The sequence below is a fragment of the Physeter macrocephalus genome, chromosome 20 (assembly GCF_002837175.3).
Source record: "Physeter macrocephalus isolate SW-GA chromosome 20, ASM283717v5, whole genome shotgun sequence".
NCBI lineage: Eukaryota > Metazoa > Chordata > Mammalia > Artiodactyla > Physeteridae > Physeter > Physeter macrocephalus.
The window spans coordinates 102,854,665-102,873,922 of record NC_041233.1 but is presented as its reverse complement, the minus strand read 5'-3'; the positions used below and the strand labels follow the sequence as shown (position 1 = coordinate 102,873,922).

Here is a 19,258-nt window from a genome sequence, read left to right as displayed (position 1 = left end):
GTGAACACGGTCAAAAGGTACAGACTTTCAGTTATAAAATCAATAAGTCACGGGGAGGTAATATACAGCATCATTATGGTTAATAATACTATACTACATATTTGAAAGCTGCTAAGAGTAAATCTTAAACATTCTCATCACAAGAAAAAATTTTGTAACTATGTATGGTGATGGGTGTTAACTAGACTTATTGTGGTGATCATTTTGTAAAATAAATTACTATTGAATCATTCTGTTGTACACGTTACATGTCAATTATACCTAAAAAGGATAATATTTTACATTTAATTTTTTTTTCTTTTAGAGCAGTTCAAAGAGAACCACACTCTAAAATAATTAGTGTAATTTAAATACCAATATTTAAATTAATATAGTTAAGTTTAAATGGGTCAGTCACTCTTGTATAAAAGATAAAAAGACTTTTTAAAAAAATAGAATACTAAATACTTTACTTTGTATTTGTGGTATAATAAGAAACATATTTTGTCTTTGACCAGGTTCTAGGCAAAGTGCTCCTAAAATCCTGGTAAGCTCCTAAATGATAGGACCCCTTTTTGTTATTTGTAACATCTGAGTTTATGCTAATGAGGTGACTTAGGCTGAGTCCCTATATAGTCTGAGGATGGGGTTGGTCACCAAAAAGACCAAGTGACAGAAAGTTGGAACTTTCAGCCCCACCCATCGATCTCAGGGAAGAGGGGGCTGCTGAATAAGCTCTATAAAAACCCTTGAACAATAAGATCTGACAAGCTTCTTGTTGATGAATGTATCCATATGGTAGAAGGGTGGTGCACCCCAGTTCATGGGGACAAAAGCTCCTGTGCTTGGGGCTCTCCTAGACCTTGCCCTGCCCTATGTACCTCTTCATCTGGTTATTCATCTGTATCCTTTATAATATCCTTTATCATCAACTAGTAAACATAAGTAAATTTATTTTGGAGTTCCATGAGCCACTTAACAAATTACTCAAACCTGAGGTGGAGGTCATGGGAACCTGTGATTTATAGCACAGGTAACAATCTATACATTTTCAGTTGGTATGTGAAATGGAGCAGCCTGTGAGACTCAGCCCTTAATCTGTGGGATCTGACGCCATCTCCCAGTGGATAGCATCAGAATTAAGTTAAATTCATAGGAAACAGTCAGTGTCTGGTGAGAACTGGAGAATTACTTGGTGGTGTTGGAAAAAAAAACGGGTATCAGAGTATTGAAATGTTCCAAAATATATCAAGCTTAAACAATTTTTTTAAATGGGAGTGCTATTGTTTCATGACATAATTTAATATCATATTTAATGACATAAGTTACATAAATTGGAATTGTGTTGGAAGAAAACATTTGTCACAGATTTTGAAATTATAATACTAAAGCTAATATCAAAAAATAAATAAGAATATAGAGAAAAGTATCTGAAAAAGGAGGGTAAAGAGAGATTAACCCTGCCATATAGCAAAACACATTAGAAAACCTTAATAATTTTTTAAAAAAAAACCACAAAACTTTTTTAAAGCATAACACTGGCAATGGATAGGTAGATCAATGGAACTGAATACACAATCCAGAAAAATCCCAAAGATATATGGCAATTAAGATATACTAAAAAGAATCTCAAATTAGTAAAAAAAAAAAAAAAAAAAAAAAAAAAAGATAGATCGGTCAATAAATAGCATTGGGACATCTGGAAAAAATTAAATTGGAGCCAAGCCCTCATATCTATAATAAAATAAAAACCAATTGTATCAAATTTAAAATGTTTTTTGGATTTTTAAAAAAATCTTAAAAGAACTGGAAGAAATCACTGGGAAATTAAAAACTTGGGGTGGTAAAGGACTTTCTGTGATCCCAAATTCAAAAGTCATAAGAGAAAATAATGATAAATCCCATGACATAAAAAACAAAACACAACAAAACAAAACAAAACAACCCTCTACATGACAAAGCCCATTATAAATAAAGACAAATAACAAATTGGGGGAAAACATCTGAAACATGTCATAGGAAAATGGATAATTTCTCTAACAGATAAAGAATTTCTCCAAATTAATAAAAGACTAACAACCCAATAGCAAACTGGAGACCAGGACAGAATACACAGGTTCAAGGAAAGGAAAAAAAAAAATCTCTAAATCATAGGAAAAAATTGCCAACTTCACTTTAAGATAAATACAAATAAAGTTATACTAACACATTTTCTGCTTATAAATTAGCAAAGAACCATTTTGATAATTTACTATGTCAGCAAAGGGAATAAGCATTGTGTATAGGAGTAGAAATTGGTACAACTTACTCTGTAGGGCAATCCTGCAGTATTAGTCAAAATTACAAACATGTATACCACTTTGAGAATGTATCTAACAAATAAACTTACACTTGGGTAAAATATTATTTTTAATGTTATTCACTGCATCACTGAGGGCAAAGAAGGATGGGCCTTTCAGGAAAGATTGGAAACAACAAAAATGTCCATTAATAGGAGTTTTGTTAAGTTATGCTATATCCATCCATAAAACAAGTACTTTGTGGTCATAACGAAGAATGAGGAAGTGCTTTAGTAACCAACATGGAAAGCTCTCTGAATCATACCATTTAGTGAGGGGGGAAAAAAAAAAGAGGGCAAGGGAATAGTTTGCTACCATTTGTGTGAAAAAAGAGGGAATAAAATACTATGTGTACATATTTCCTTGTATATGCATAAAATATCTCAGGAATTCTATACATATGCACCCAAATGAAAAACTCTGGATACCAATAAGAAGAGTAAACCGCAAGGGAAAAAGTGGAAGGAGACTTTTCACCCCACACCCTTTTACAGTTTTAAAATTTTTGAGCCAAGTGAATATATGATTGAAGAAATTAAGTTTAAAAAAGTTCTCTAAAAAGCTTGTCTACTTCAAAGTATGGCTCACCTTTATCTTAAAGTTTTACTTTTATGTAAAGGTATATTATTAGCAGGTATGTAAATATAACATAAGTTATTTAGAAAGAGTATGTTCAATGTGAGGGAATATTTGTACTATCCTTGAAATAGTCTTAATAATTCTGAACCAATCTGCTTTATTTTAATCTCAGTAGCAGGTACAACCTATAAAATAATCTAAGAAATGTATCAAACATGCTTTTTAACAATGTGTACCGTATCACAGTTGTTGGCTTATATCTTCAAATAAGGTGATTGAGATATACTTAACTCTTTCCTGACAGAAGATAGGAAATACAGTTTTTAGATAAAGAATATCAGCGAGGCTTATGACTCCAGGACAAAGACATAGGAGGGCAAAGACGATGGCTGGGGCTGATATACCCAATGAATGGGATAATCTAGCCTAAGCAGATTTCCAGGCGTGTTAAAGATGCCACCTGACTTCTGAACAAGAAAAAGTTCTTGGAAATTAAGTAGAAGAACTGGGTAATTAAGCCAAGAGATATTACAGGAAGAGGAAGTAAAGATTGTAAGAAGTTGTATCATCATGCAATTTCAGAGTATCTGAGATAAAAAGTTACAAAGGATCAGGGACTTCCCTGTGGCACAGTGGTTAAAAATCTGCCTGCCAATGCAGACAGGGAACACGGGTTCAAGCCCTGGTCTGGGAAGATCCCACATGCCGTGGAGCAACTAAGCCCGTGCTCCATGGGAAGATCCCACATGCCGTGGAGCAACTAAGCCCGAGCTCCACAACTACTGAGCCTGCACTCTAAAGCCTGTGAGCCACAACTACTGAGCCCATGCACCACAACTACTGAAGCCCGTGCGCCTAGAGCCCGTGCTCTGCAACAAGAGATGCCACTGCAATGAGAAACCCGCGCACTGCAACGAAGAGTAACCCCCGCTCACCGCAACTAGAGAAAGGCTGCGTGTAGCACTGAAGACCCAACGCAGCCAAAAATAAATAAATAAAATAAATAAATTTAAAAAAGAAAAAAGGTTACAAAGGATCAGAAATCAAAATGGCACTGGACATCTTGGCAACAGAAGCCTATATATAGACAATAGAGGAAAGCCTTCAAAATTCTCAGTGGAAAACCACTTCAACATAGAATTTGAACTCTACCAACTTTTAAGTGTGAGGGTATATTAAAGACATTTTCAGGTTAAAAAAAAAAAAAAAAAGGTCTCAAAATTATTCTTCCAAGCATCTTGTGGCATACTGTATTTTCCAAAAGTGGCCACAGCACTATTTCCGGTCCCATATACTCTTCTAGAACCTTGCCACTCTACCATAAAGAGGAAGAGCCTGTTTTCTTCCCCTTGAATCTGATCAGGACTTCTTGACTGCCTCAACAAACTGAATGAAGCAGAAGCAAGATGAAGCAGAACAAACTGAATGACTTCAGTAGCTATGTCAGAGAAGGCGAATATGACTTTCTCATAACTCGTTCAGGATGTTCACCCCAGGAGCCCAGCCGTTATGACGTGAGGAAGCCCAGGCTGCATCGAGGTATTCTAGTTGACCTCCCCAGGTAAGGCCTCTGATGAGAGCCCACTGATGATGAGTAGAGCAGACAAGAGCTCTCCTGGATGAACCCTTGCTGAATTGAAGATCAGTGAGCAAAATAAACGTGTTCATTGTTTTAAGCCTCGCCAGCTGAAGCAGAAGGTGGAGCACAAACAAGCTCTATTAGTCCCTAACCAAACTGTGGATTCACAAGGAAAATAAATGGTGTCATTATTCTAACCACAAGTTTTAGGATAATTTGTTATTCATCCTTAGTAACTGGAACATGCCGTTACTTAGGAAACTATAGGGAGGCAGTAAGGCAAGAAACTAGGAAATAGACTGAGAAAGAAAAAAACTTAGGATGCAGGAAAAGGAGAATCCAACACAGGAGAGTAGGAAAGGGAAATCCCAGGATGACAGCTTTATAGTGGTTGTAGACTAACTAATTCAGAATGGAGGGGGAAAATGGAGCAATGTCTGCAAAGAGAAAATACCGGAACCTAGAGATTACCTGACAGGTTTGATGATGTGAAAAAACGATTTGAAAGGTATTTTTCAGAGCTGCTAAAAGATGTGGAAAATTAAAAAGATCAAAGAAGATAAAATGAATGAAAAAATCAAAGTAATTATTAACTCCAAAGAAAAGCAAAAAGTTATACCATCAGGGAAATATAATCACTATAAAGTACTAGGCTCAGCAGCAAGGAATATTTAGAGAGTCAATGTAATGAAAGTACCAAACATGAGTTTAAGTAAAAATCAAAAATTTCTCAGAGGATGAGGGAAAAGGAAGGTTTGTGAAAGATAAGTAAAATCCTCATCAATCCATAATAGGAAGTCAATAGATAGTACCTAAAATGAAAGAATCAAGAGATAGCAGTATGTATATATTATTCAGAAAGATGAAGGTAAATATTAGAGAAGCAGCTTAAAAAACAAAAACACAGTTGTCTCTGAAAAGTATGAATGTATCTGTGTGTGAAGGTGGGGACGTGGAAAGCAGAGGATTGCCTTTTAACATTACTTGAATTTTTAAACTATATTTTGATTACTTAGATCGAAAGTAAATAAATGTATATACAAACTCTTTCGATATAAACATACTTACTATGGGAATGCTGTTGAAGCAGGAGCTAAAGCTGGAGGATTCTTCCAAAACTCATCCAACAGACTCTGAATAATTTTCCCAAGATCTGAGTGCATTGTAAACTAAAAGTAACAGTAATACACGGTGATCAAATTCATCTTCAGAAGAAGATTATCAAGTCTCATTAGGATAATTTAATTGTAAAACTCAATCTTAAATCCACTTTTGCAAGTCAAGAATTAAATGAAAAGCAAAGGATATTATGTCAATTGAACAAATCAGCAATCCACAACTTAAAATATTTTCTTATAGAATCAATACCATAAATGAGGTTATAAGTTTATTAGTCAATAATGGAGCTGAAATATTTCCACATTTCACTACTGACAATAATGTGAAGGTTCAAAGGTAAATACTGAGTACATTTAAGTTACAGTCCTTCACGTTAATCAATCATATATATACATATATATATATCCTAAGAAATTTAAGGCATATTTGAATTTTATCCCTTCCTAACCACTATAAAAGATCTACTATGAACCAAAGTTCTTAACATCAACAGGTCCTCACCACTGAAAAACAAATAACCTTCAAATCAGGATTATCTATTAAATACAGTGAACATTTTTGAAATAAATTACACCATATACATACATTGTTTACTAATGGAGAGGTAACATACACTCCTTGTTTATCCACTAAGTGATGTCGTATTGGTGGATAAACACTGATCACTGGTTTTTCCTGAGGAAATTGTGGAGGAAGCAATCTGGTAAAGGTAGAACAGATTAAACAAACAAAGACAACAAATGTGATATTATACAATCATAATCCTAAAACAAAATTACTTAAAAGCAAATAAATTTTCATACTTTCATTTGGATTACTCAGTAATTAGTGCTCTACTATGGTTGCTGAGTTGATCGAAAGTATACAAAAAGATACACTTGGGCAACAAGACTATAAAGTAATTCAGTATAGTAAAACCTTCTTAATGTGGAATAAGGATACCGTGAATTATAGACTATTCTTCACACCATGCCAATTAATTGCTTTCAAACACAATATACCAAACTATCCAAAATCTCAGCTAAAATTAGACCAGGCATTTTTATCAGATGAAACCTAATTTAACCCAGTCTGGCTATTTAATGGACCACAGGTTCTGGCCATATACTTTTCTTATGGCTTTCCTACTTTTGAAATACTGCCAACAATTATTTCATTATATACTGAATTTTTTAAAGAGTTGAGTGGATAAAATGGGAAGTGCTAGGATTGGAACAGTGTAGCTGTCATCATGCCTTGGTTCTATAGGGCTCTCTTCTAAATGTCTCAATTAACACATCTCTCCCAACTTTGAGGTCAATCTCATGGTTTCAAGTAAATAACAGTAAATTCTCAATACAAAAAATAAAGAGTAAAAATCTTAACCTTTTTTGAACTACTACGAATTTAAAATTAGGGAGTAAAGTCTTTAAAAATGAGAGTTTACTGGACATGGAACCGTTTTCCAAATCTCTAAAACTCAGAACAGTATGTCCCTTTAAACTGCCACTCTGTTCTCCCTTCTGGCTCAGAAAACTATTTGTTGGCAACACTGTCAAGAAGAAAACTGGGTCCTTGTTGGCTTCTCCTACTTAGCTCTACCTAAGGCATGTGATGAGAGATAAAACTACTTCATTTATATAGTTGAAGATGTTAAACTAGTTTGGTAAAAAAAGGCAATGTATGGCCTTTGGACCCCAACCAATCTGGGTTTCTCTCCCCACTACACTATTCACTACCTATTTGTCTGTAATTTGTTCCGATTTGCAGGGCTGCTGTGATGATTCAGAAACTCCCATATATCAAGGTAACACAGCATAATGGTTGTCACTGTTATATAGTCATGCTTTAATCCCCACTCATTCAACTAGGATTTAACAAGGCCTCCTATGTACAGGCACCATGCTGGGCAATGAGGATAGGAGGATGAACAAGTATGGCTCCTATCTTCAAGTTAAGTGCCTTTTTACCTCACCCAAACACTCACTCTAGTGGCTAGCCACCTGATGCAATCTGAGGTAATAACTTAATTCTTTCATGCTAAAGACTAATAACCGCACTTAAGGCTAAATGAGTACTTCAGCAATCACTTTGTCCAGCCTTTCCTCTTTATAACTTAATAACCTCATGATTACATTTTCAACTTTTAATTTTTTTTCTTTAAAAATAATTAGCAGATCAAATTCAGTCTTGAACTTTCTGGTTGACGTAGTATATCTGTTGCTGAAAACTAGAATATTTTCACTTATTTCTGATGTAAAAGTGCCTATATCTCTAATGGTTTTCCACACATGATCCCTTCGAGTGTTTGTCATTCTCATTCTTACTCTTTGAGCCTACCTCTAGCTTAGACTTTAGTGCAAAACAATAAAAACGATTACGTCTTTTTATTACATTTCCTCTTTTACAGTTTCTTACAGCCATATCTATTACAATGATGACTTTAAAAATTTTTTATTTCACAAAATTGTAAGTTTAATAAACTATACTAGAGAGGGAGATAAATACTAGAAAGGGAATAAATTCACTTTTAAACAGTTTACTTCTAATAGCTAAGAGACAAAATAATAAAAAGATTTTAAAGTCCTATTATATGAAAAAATAGGATACAATTCTACTCACATATTAATGTTAATTGTCAGGTTGTTTACGGTGAATGGCAACCTGTATTCCACATCTTTCTGTATTTCAGCTATACTGTAGGAGAAAATTTGAGAAAAAAAATTTATCTAAAGTTATAAAAACGATTAATGTTAAAAACAAATGTTAAATATTTTTAGAGTCTACTAAAACTACTTTATTTTAATAATAAAATTTAGATGGCCAATAAAACTTGTATCTTGAGGGGAAAATGATCATGTTTATGGAATAACCAGGCAATACTATTCTGAGATATGGGCGGGGTCGTTGCTGAGAGGGGGAGTTAGATGGTGAGGTAAAGAGACAAAGAAAAACTCTTGTATTAGTGCTAGATCGATTTACTATCACTTTAATTCATCCTCAGGAGAAGCAATTGTGAGCCCTCTATTTAGAACAGGTCAGCAAGACATCTGGGTTCTGATTATAGTTCTGCTATTGCCCAGCTGTATAGATAGCTGGGGAAGCCTGGGCCTTAAGAGCTTAAACTTAGAACTCTGGATGAGATGTCTCCTACAGTCTTATGATAGAGACCGCTGGCTGCTTTTCGAAACCAAATATTCCCCTTCTTCCTAAATAAAAGAAGCCTGATTTTATTCTGAGTAGCAATGTTCTAACTTTCCTTGCAGCAAGCTGTTGCTGTAGACTTAAGTTCCGGTCAATAAAACATAGAAAAGGTGTGAGGTGGAATTTCCAGCGAAGCATCTTAAAAGGGAACAAAAAAACTCGTATGAGTCCAGTTGCCCTTCCAGCCTGGCCCTGATAGCTGAACTTCTAGCAGCCATACTGGACCAGGAGTGACCCTGAGAATGGGAGCCATACACTAGGGAGAGCTCAGCAGGAAGAAGTAGCTTGGGTCCTTGATGGCTATGGAATTGTCAAACTGAATTTCTCGTATGCAGAGAAAAAGAAACTTTTATCACGTTTAAGTTACTCTTTTGGGAGTCTTTGTTACTAGCAGCTGAATATAAATGCCAACTAGTGTAAGACCCATATACTTTAACATTCTACATTCAGAATTTTATTTTATTTTTAATTGCAGGCATGCAATTATTACAGTTATAATCTACCAACCAAATTTTTGGGGGATCACTTGGAATGCTAACCAACATTCATAATCTTTCCAAAGGGAAAAATGTTAAGTAGTATTAATGACTTAACGCTGAAAGGAAGCCTAATATCCAAACGGACGTGAAACTTTTTCAAGCGTAAATACCTTTGAAAGATCTAGCAATTATGTAATTTACTTTTCTTTTGGTTGCTTCAATTAGTAGCTTTAGAAAACCTCTTATTTTCCTCATTTTCTTTTTTGGACTATGACTTCTTTTTGCCTTCTGATAAAAATCTAGCCTCTCAAATATGTAAATTTTAGGTAGCTTGAAAGGTTCCAAAGTGTTGGGATGGAGTTACGGAGAAATCAGAGATGTCTCCTCTGACATCCCATGGAATGAGGTTATGACTGAAGAGAAGAAATGGTTGAGAAAAGACTCAAGAAGATATTCAATATTAGGACTAACATAATTTTTGTGAAAGTTTCCTTTGGGGATCAGGTTTGGACTAGGATACCAACAGCCTTCTCAGTTGTATAAACATTATGTAATCAATAAAATGGCTTAGGTTATTTATTCCTCTTTGTTATCTTAGGACCCTAAGGTGTCCAATGCTTTAAGGGAATACTGATCACAAAAGCATCCACAAGTTCAAAGCCAAGTGGAGCATCTTAGTGATGAAGGGCACGGCCTCTTAAATTAAGCTTCCTGGGATCAAATCCTCTGCCATTCACTTGTGTGATCATGGATGACTTATTTAATCTGTCTAAGCCTTATCTCTCACATGGTAAATGCAGACATTAAAAATACCCATCTACCTAAAAGGATTGTTAGATTAAGTGAGATAATGCATGTAAAGCCCTCCCCACAAAAATACCATAATTGTTCAACATATGTTAGCTATTATTAAATAAGCATTTAGAACACACATCTAAATTGGAGCCTGTCTAAATTTGTAATACTAAAGTTTTAACTCATTTTTTCAGACACTGTATTTTTATAGAAAACAAAGTGAATTTGATTGAAATGATTTTTACTTAAATCATTGGCTAGAAGTGTTCAATTCACTGTTCCCATAATTATGTTCTTGACATTTATTAAAATTTGTGACAAGTTTCCTCCACAAATGAGGTATCAAAAATAACTAAAGGTAATATTTGTAACATTAATGAGAGCTAAACCGTCATTAACAAATTCCACAACAACAGGTTAATCGTGGCAATTGATGGGGTTCAGGACAAGCTACCCCTAAATGTGGCACCTTGGCATCTTGCATATTTTAACCTAAAGGAGTAGGAGAAAAAAGCAGAAACAGGAAGGTTACTCTGACCTCCTCCCCCCTCCCCGTTCTTCCCTGAAACAGGTCATAAAACCTCATTAAGAGGTGCCCTCCCCATGCCAAGAGGAAAGGAGCATCCTTATCTCAGAAGACACAGGGACACCAAGAAGAATCCTAACAAACCGGCCTTGCTATGTCATCACTGTACCCTGCAACCACATGCCCGCTGCCCCATTTACTACAATTACAAGCATACTTCACTTTATTGTGCTTCATAGATATTGCCTTTTTCTTTTCTTTTCTTTTTTTCTTTTCTTTTTTTTTTTTTACAAATTGAAGGATGGTGGCAATCCTGCATAGAGCAAGTCTATTGGTGCCATTCTTCCAATAGCATTTGCTCGCTTTATGTTTCTGTGTCACATACTGGTAATTCTTGCAATATTTTAAACCCTCCACCAGCAGAAAGATTGCGACTCGCTGAAAGCTCAGATGACAGCATTTTTTAGCAATGAAGTATTTTTAATTAAAATATATACACTGCTTTTTAGATATAATGCTATTGCACACTTAATAGACTACAGTATAGTGTAAACATAACTTGTATATGTACTGGAAAACCAAAAAATTCATGTGACATGCTTTACTGCAATATTTGCTTTATTGAGGTGGTCTGGCACTGAACCCGCAATATCTCCAAGACGTGCCTCATACCCCTTAACCCATCATATTCCTCCACAACTGTCCACTCTTCATCAAACCCAGCATAAAATACTCAGGTCTGTTTCTTTGGGTCTTCATTTCCTTTTGAAGGCCCCCCTGATAATGTAAAACTCACATTAATTAAATTTCTATGCTTTTCTCCTATTAATCTGTCTTTGTCAGTTTAATTTTCAGACCCAGCCAGGGACTCTAAGAGCATCAAGGAAAGCTCTTTCCTCCTCTACACTAGCTGTGTTAGACAAAATGGCAGATATTTGTTCTACTTAATTAAAACAAGAATCATTCCCTGAATCTTTATCACAAACTAATTTTGAATTTTTTGCTATTTTCAAATAACTCTAAAAAAGTTATTCCAAAAATAATTCATTCTCATTAGAAAAAAAATTATTTTTCCAAATCAGCAAATGTTATTTTACAATATTTTTAAATGGCTGCATAATGTTCTAGTATATTGTTTAAACTACTCCATACTATTAGATACTGAAACTGAGCAGGACCTTGTGGGGCTCCTGGGCATGGAAGCCTTTATGTGTCCTCCGTTTCTCGTTTGTAGGGGATAGACTCCAGCCTCCATTACCTTCCCTGAATTCTAAAGGGCAGATTTGAACAATTGCTAATCAGGGAAGGGAGGGGATGCAGAGACAAGGGAGGAGACCACCTGAGGCCAAATTAAAGGAGTGCAGGCTCTGCACACACCCTGATCCTTAATAGCAGCTCTGCCCTTGAACCACTGCTATAAAACTCACCAAATCCTCCCAGGTTGGGACACAGTTTCTCAGGGCACAAGCCTGCTGTGTCCCCGTTTGCCTGGCAAAGCAATGGAGCTATTCTTTTCTACTTCTTCCAAAACTCTGTCTCCGAGATGTGATTTGGCACTGGTGCACAGAGGCTGAGTTTTTGGCATCAATATTTAGATTGTTTCCAAGTTTTACTACTGTAAACCATACTTTGATAAACATTCTTACAGCCATATAGCCATATCTTTATGCTTACAGGTAAGTAAGCATAAAGATGTAAACACACATACACACACTTTGAAGTAATACTGTAATCACACCAGAGAAAATTTAAATAGCCTTTCATTAATAATTTTATTTTCTAGGTTCTCTCAGAGCAGTGAATTTAGACAATTTCCCTTTCCCATCCCATTTTCTCCAGGAAATATCAAAACTGACTTTTAAAAAGCAAATCTGTAACAGTGCTGGAAAGCAAATAGTACCATAAACTGACAAGAAACTTTGAGGAATCTTAGAAAGATTAAAAAAAAGATGGGATTAGATTTAAGGAAAAGATCAGCGTTAAAAAAATAAAGAAAATAAATACAGGAACTAATGACGACCCAAAACATAAGACCAAAGCAAAGTAGGAGCAGTCTGAAGGGCCTCCAAGCCCCGGAACCGATTCAACGCAAACCAGAGTGCGGAGGGTAGGGCAGGAGCGCCTCTCAGGGTGGAGAGTGCGGGGACACGTGGACCAGCAGGAAGCTACAGCACTCTCCTGGTGCCCTGCTTGCTCCAACCGGCGGACAGCAGTAATATCTGCCCCCTCAATAACACGGGGACATAGCCTCTAAGGTAGCAGTGCCTTAGGAACCTACTGACTCCCAGGAAGCCTTCATTTCCGAAGACAGCTATCAGCTTGGCCCATGACAAAGCGAGTCATTCTTTTTCACCTATCACCTGAGGCAGGCTATGATAAACAGAATTAAATATTTACAAACAAGTCAACCAGGAATCTCAAATACAGAAAAGGTTTGAACAAAACAAAACCATGCAAGGCATGCACCAAACCCAACAAGCCCCAAACACAGAACTTCAAGGAAACAGAGTTACACGAGCAAACAGAAGACTATCAATTTGTATAATATCCTCAGAGGAACAAAAGAAAATAGCCCTCGTGTTACCGAGTCCAAGCTCGAACCCCTAGCTGCACGACAAGCCAATAAATTGAGAGACGAGTTGCTGGGGTAAGGAATAGCAACTTCATTTGTAAGACCAGCAGATCAAGAAGATGGTGGACTTGTGCCCCCAAAGAACCATCCTGCCTGAGTTAGAATTCGGGCTTCGTTTATACTAAAAGGGGAGGGAGTAAGGTCAAACATTTCCTGTTTCCAGTCAGCCTCCGGAGGCGATGTGTTAATTTCTTCCTCCCTGCTGTCATTCACAGGTGGGGCTCTCAGGATGTTTCCTGTGAGCTAAACAAAGGTATTTTAGCTTAATGCTCTTTACCTGGGAGGCAGGGCTCCCAGATATGGGCCATGATGTATAATTGAAGCTAATAGGCAACATCCCTTTAGTAATTAACTTGTAATAGAATACAAAGGTTCTTCCTTATTAACACTTGCATTCACACACACACGTTGATATGAAAATGAATAATTAAGAAACTGGAAATTTAAAATAAATAGCTAAATAGCTCAAATAGATGGTTCAGTGCTCTGCTTGGAAGATGCTTCATACTGTATCCTTCTCTTGGAGAATACTGATGCACTTTAGCATATTAAAGGCTTTTAGAAATTCTAGAGTACTCGATTTTGTTTTCTATGTCTGTTTGACATGGACCACTTATTTTACAGTATTTTTTGAACAGTGTTCTGTAGAAGACATTGGATCATGATCGAGATATGCAAGGAGCTATAGGAACACAGAGGAAACAACCTAAACAGGGATGGGGGTGGTGGGGTATTCGGGGTAAAAAACGGTATCGGAGCTACATTTAAAAGTCAAGTAAGAGTTAACCTCAGGAGAGGATCAGGGAAATGAAGTGTACATTCTAGACAGAGGAAACACAATTAGGAAAGCTTCAGCAGGAAACAATAACTCTAAGAGTCTCCATATCCTTTGCCCTAAAGAAACTTTACATTGTGTCTGCTGACACGTTTCCATCAGTCACATCACCACCTTCTGTGACAACCAGGCTTTAAGCTAAGGAGGCTGGCAAGAGTTAGGAAGCTACTAAAAGGAATAACATGGTCAAATTCAAATTTTAAAAAGATGACTCTGGCACCCATGTGGAAGAAAAAAGTAAGGGAACAAGACTGCAGGCAGAGAGAAGAGTTACAATCCAGTGGTAGCAGAGATGACTAAGTGAAAACACGACGACCAGGTTTTTGGCTTAGGTGAGCAGGCAGTAGAGACAGCTTGGAAGGAGTTCAGAGGTAGGAGGGAGTAGTAGATGTGGTTGGATTCGACTGGCAATGGAGAAATGACGCCCTGTGTGGTAACTTTTTTAAAAAAGCAGGAATGGACTGATACTACTATAGGGAAAATTAACTAGAGATAGCACTTGAGTGTTACGGTCTATTTAGGAAAATTTTTAAATGGTAACATGCTTTATTGTGTCATATACTCTGCAATTATAACTTTCAATCACTGGTTATAGACTATATGATTTAATGTATCAAATTAAAATTCACTTAATTATGGGATTGTTTGCTATATATAACTTTTAAGTTCACTATAAGAGTTCAAATTTATAGTCAAAATATTGACATTTTGTAGGTTTCTGTAGCTTCAATAGGCTAAGGCACAGCAGATTCTTATAGAATTTTTTATTGCAACAAGTCAAGGTGATTTTCTTCCACAAGAAAATTTTACTCTCAAACACCTTTAAGAGTTAGAAAGGTACATGAATGAAGGCAGTTGCTTGTAATACAAAAGGGTGTGATTGCAAACTGGTAAAATGGAGAAGGGCAGCCCAGTAAATAGGACAGCTACTCTTAAGCTCAAAGCAAGCACTGTTATGTGGGAACTGTTGCCAGATCTTTCTATTTTAAAAGAAAAGTTGGAAAGGCCAAAGGCTATATGGGAAATCTCTGTACCTGCTGCTCAACTTTTCTGTGAACCTAAAACTGCTCTAAATAATAAAATCTACTTTTTAAAAGTTGGAAATCTGGATATTTTAATGAAAAATCTCAAATTATGTCGACAACAGATCCATTAAAAAAATACAACACTAGACAGGTTAAAACATATACACATATCCTCTCATTACAAACTTTTTGTGTTATCAAGTTTGCATGTGAGTCCTTATGAGCTGACAGTAAAAACTACAGAAAGAAAGGTTTGGAATCTAGGCTTACTAAAAAACCCATGAGTTTACAGGAGACAGCCTTATACCTGGGAGCAGGGGGTTAAACTTAACAGCTATAGGGTAGAAAATTATACAAGAGCAGACTCTCCAAAGATGTTAAAAGGTTTTTTAAAAAAATTTGGGTAATCAGAAAGAATATCCAAGGACTGGCAACAAAAGAAGATTTCAAAAACAATTTTTAAAAACTATGAGGTTGGCACTATTATATTTAAGATATAAAAATAAAATAATTGGCATTTACAGAGTACTTACTGTGTGTCAGATAACATTCTAGTTTCTTTACATGTACTGTCTGAAATCTTCCAAAATGAAATCTTACATTTCATTTGTGAAGAAAATAACTCTCTGGAATGGACTTGCTTTCTGAATGGAAAGTCAGAAGTAGTCCTGCCAGAGGCAAATGAGCTGTGGGCTTGTGAGCAATTCATAAACAATAAGCTGGCTAGATCCATGTAGGCTAAGAGGCAAAGGTTCCAAGCACACTGATTCTATGCAGTGGAAAGAAGCAATACAATCTGTTGCCTGTTTACTGTGTGTCAGATACTCTAATAAATGTATATATATTACTTAAATACCAACAATCCTGCAGAATACAAATCACAATTCCTGATTCTACAGATGGGAACTGGAACTCAGACTTCACCTAAGTCATGTTGCTTTTCCCAATGTCAATAATTTTTGCTTGTTTGCATTTATGTTCCTCAAATTCATTTTGTCTAATATCTCATACCAGAGTGAAAAAGAAAGCAATTCTGATAAAAATAACTCCCAAATTAGATTTTCTGATTAAATATAAAATAAAAATAGCACCAGAATTACCACATAACATTATTAAAATGGAGAAGTCCTTTACTTGAGAGAGCTGATCTCCCTAAGTAAAAGGTAACAAAGAAAGAGTACTATTTGTATAACTTTGAATTTATATAGTTAATTACAGATAACAATTACCATTTACAACACAGCTCCAGGTTGTTCCTTCAGAGCTAGGGAAATAAAATAATAAAGAAGCTAATTAACTGTAGATACTGTGAGAGAGGAAAAACCAGGATAGTGAGGATGGTAACTGTTGAGCTACCATCAGATTTTAGTATTTTCTGATTGCAGGTTCAATGCAGGGAGATACTTAACAGCTTCACTTCCGAAGAATCTTTAAATACTGGGATCAGTGAATATCACTTGCGGTAGTTTCAACTGCAAGTATCAATAACTGAAAAACCAGGCCGGCAGTGTCTTAAACAGTGAGGGGTTATTTGTATGTATAATACAAATGTATATGTATCGTATAATCTTATACAGCACTAAGTCCGGAGGAAGGAAGTTTCCAGATCTGGTTAATTCAGCATCACAATATTATCACAGACTTTCCATCTTTCTACTCTACCACATTCAGTAAGTAGTCAGTCTGCTTCCTTCATGATCCAAGCAGTTCTAGATGGCCCATGTAACACAACGATATCCAAAACACAACGAAGCATTTCCTCTTAGACACTTCTATTACTAAGAAAATGTTTTGAGCAGCTCCCCAGCAGACTTCTCCTCCAACCCCACTGACTAAGATTAGGTCAAGTGTGTTGCTTCCACAGTAACAAGCAGTGGGAATGAGACCATCATCATTGGCGTAAACAATCATTATTTACCTAAACAGGTTGAAAGAGCACAGCCTCCATTAAACAATCGGTCGCGCAGACCAGGAACCCATATAAAAACAAAGTTCTTCCAAGAAATCAGAAGAAATGGATTTAGATGGGAAATCAACAGTGTCTCTTAGAGTGAGCTTCTTTAGGAAGTAAAAGAAACAACAGAATTAGTTCTACTCCTGCCCATAAAGTCAGGAATTTTAGTGGTAAATTGAATACTGTGATGACTGTTATTTAGAAGGTGGAATAAAATTCTTGAGCCTAGGAATCTACATAACTGTGTTTCCATTTTCGTAGCAGACAAATGTGTTATTATATTTTGGTTGAACACTTTTTTGGTCATCATTATGACAGGGCCCCTTTTGCCCTGCCTTACCAGTAAGACTTAGATGAGGAATAAATACACATAAAATTCAGCTAACCTTTAGGAGAGGCCCGAGGAAGATAAGGAGGTGAATTTCTTAAGGTAACTGAAAAGAAGTTTACATTAATTAGAGAAAGGGAATTAAAGAGACTCTTTCCTGAAGTGGGATTTTTTTTTTTAAATTATAAGGAGTTGGAAGGTAGATGAGAGAAGGGCGGGGGGAAAGGTTACTGAGGAGATGAAAAGAAGTCAGACGCTTTCATGGCCAAGAAAGAGCTACTGACCCTATATTTGGAGAAGGGATAGAGTATTAAACATGAGGCAGGTGGGCAGCAGGCAACAAGATATTAATACTCATAACTGAGGAAGTTTTGTATTATTCATTAAAATACCGTTCGAAACATTCTTTGAACTTTTACAAAGTGCACCTTCAGAATAACCAATCGCAGTGTCTTTTTATACAAAATTCTTTCAGCATAAGTTGTAGTACTGAATTTGGTTACTCAAGCAACATATTTTCAGATATTGCACGCATACATCATTTTTACCAGATAGTTTTAAAATGTATGTCATGAGTTAAAAGGGCACACTTAACAAGAATAGGTAGATGACATTTTTTCTGGGATCGTACCATTCTCTGAAAAATGGAAGTACATGACTTCCTTAACTGTCACCAGAATTATCCGAGTATAGTTTATAAATGTGAAATATTTCAATAAAACCTTCAAATATTTTTATAAAAGCACTTAAAAGAATCAAGTACTTAAAGTTAGCTGTTCATAAAACATGACAAATATGTAGATAATATCACATGTCTGATTATGTCCATAATTTCTGGCTCAAAAAATAACAAATAAAATAGACCCCTTCTGCATTTGACTCAGAGTATTTACCGATCCTCTTAAGCCAATTCCAGAACTCCTTAGATTAGCAATTCCTGCCTTAGAATCTCACCTTATTTGGAAGGCCAAAAAAATATACAATAAATTTCACATCAATCGCTTTCCTTATTTACCAGCCTTAGCAGCAAGGGACGTTGGAATATTTGAAAAATTCAGCTCCAACCTCAAAGAATAAAAATTTGCCAGCAGTGAGAATATCTAACAGAATATACTAAAGGCTTAAAAGCAATTAATTCCAAAAGTATGGTTCTAAAAAGTATTTTGGCAATAGTAGTACTAGCATAGTATACAAACAGTCTTCCAAGGTGATGCCTTCTAAGGAGACAAACTTCCGTTGTTTGTTAAAAAGGAGTCACCTTATTTCATAAGCATATTTTGTAAGAGTAGCTCCTACAGGTTAGTAGAGAACACTATTTGGAGTAAGACTGACTTGTAAGAACTCTATGAACTTAATTTTCCAAAAAGAAAGCCACCATTAAATCAAATACCATGCCATTCTTTCCTGTTTAATACCACAAATTCTCACCTTTCTAAAGTTCTCAACAAGCAGAAAAATTGAGACAAAGAACCAAGAAACACCTGAAGTTCAATCAGTAATAGGCCTCATTTTAGCCAAACTCATTTTGCAGTGATTTTTTCTTTTAACACTATATCTAATTTAAAACTATTCTACACTATAACTTGCTTGGGAAAAAATCCTTAGTGTAACAGATAAAATGGCTCCTAGAAGTTCCTTCCACAGGAATTAATCAATTTTAATAGCTCTGAATATATATATTTCAAATGTATGAAAAGTCTATTAAGATGTTGACATCTTTACATTAAAATACGTGCTGACACTCAAGTAAATATACTTGCATAATTCATATAATATAAAGAGGCAGTTCTAATTTTTCAAAACCACTAGAGGTCACAGATTTTTGCAATATAAAGGGCTACAGCAAACCAGTTTACAATAAAAACAATTGAATTAATTTGAATTGCAAAATATTTCTAATCTGACC

General features: G+C 35.8%; 1 protein-coding gene across 1 annotated transcript in view; it reads right to left on the bottom strand.

Annotated features, from left to right (window-relative positions):
- VPS37A (VPS37A subunit of ESCRT-I) overlaps positions 1–19,258 on the bottom strand; it is a 39,164-nt gene that overhangs the window by 18,932 nt on the left and 974 nt on the right. The window contains exons 2-4 of the mRNA XM_007109906.4: positions 8,197–8,271; positions 6,181–6,295; positions 5,545–5,645 (exon numbers count right to left, since the gene is read on the bottom strand). Coding sequence (XP_007109968.1) covers positions 5,545–5,645; positions 6,181–6,295; positions 8,197–8,271 — 291 coding nt within the window. The remainder of the gene's footprint in view (positions 1–5,544; positions 5,646–6,180; positions 6,296–8,196; positions 8,272–19,258) is intronic.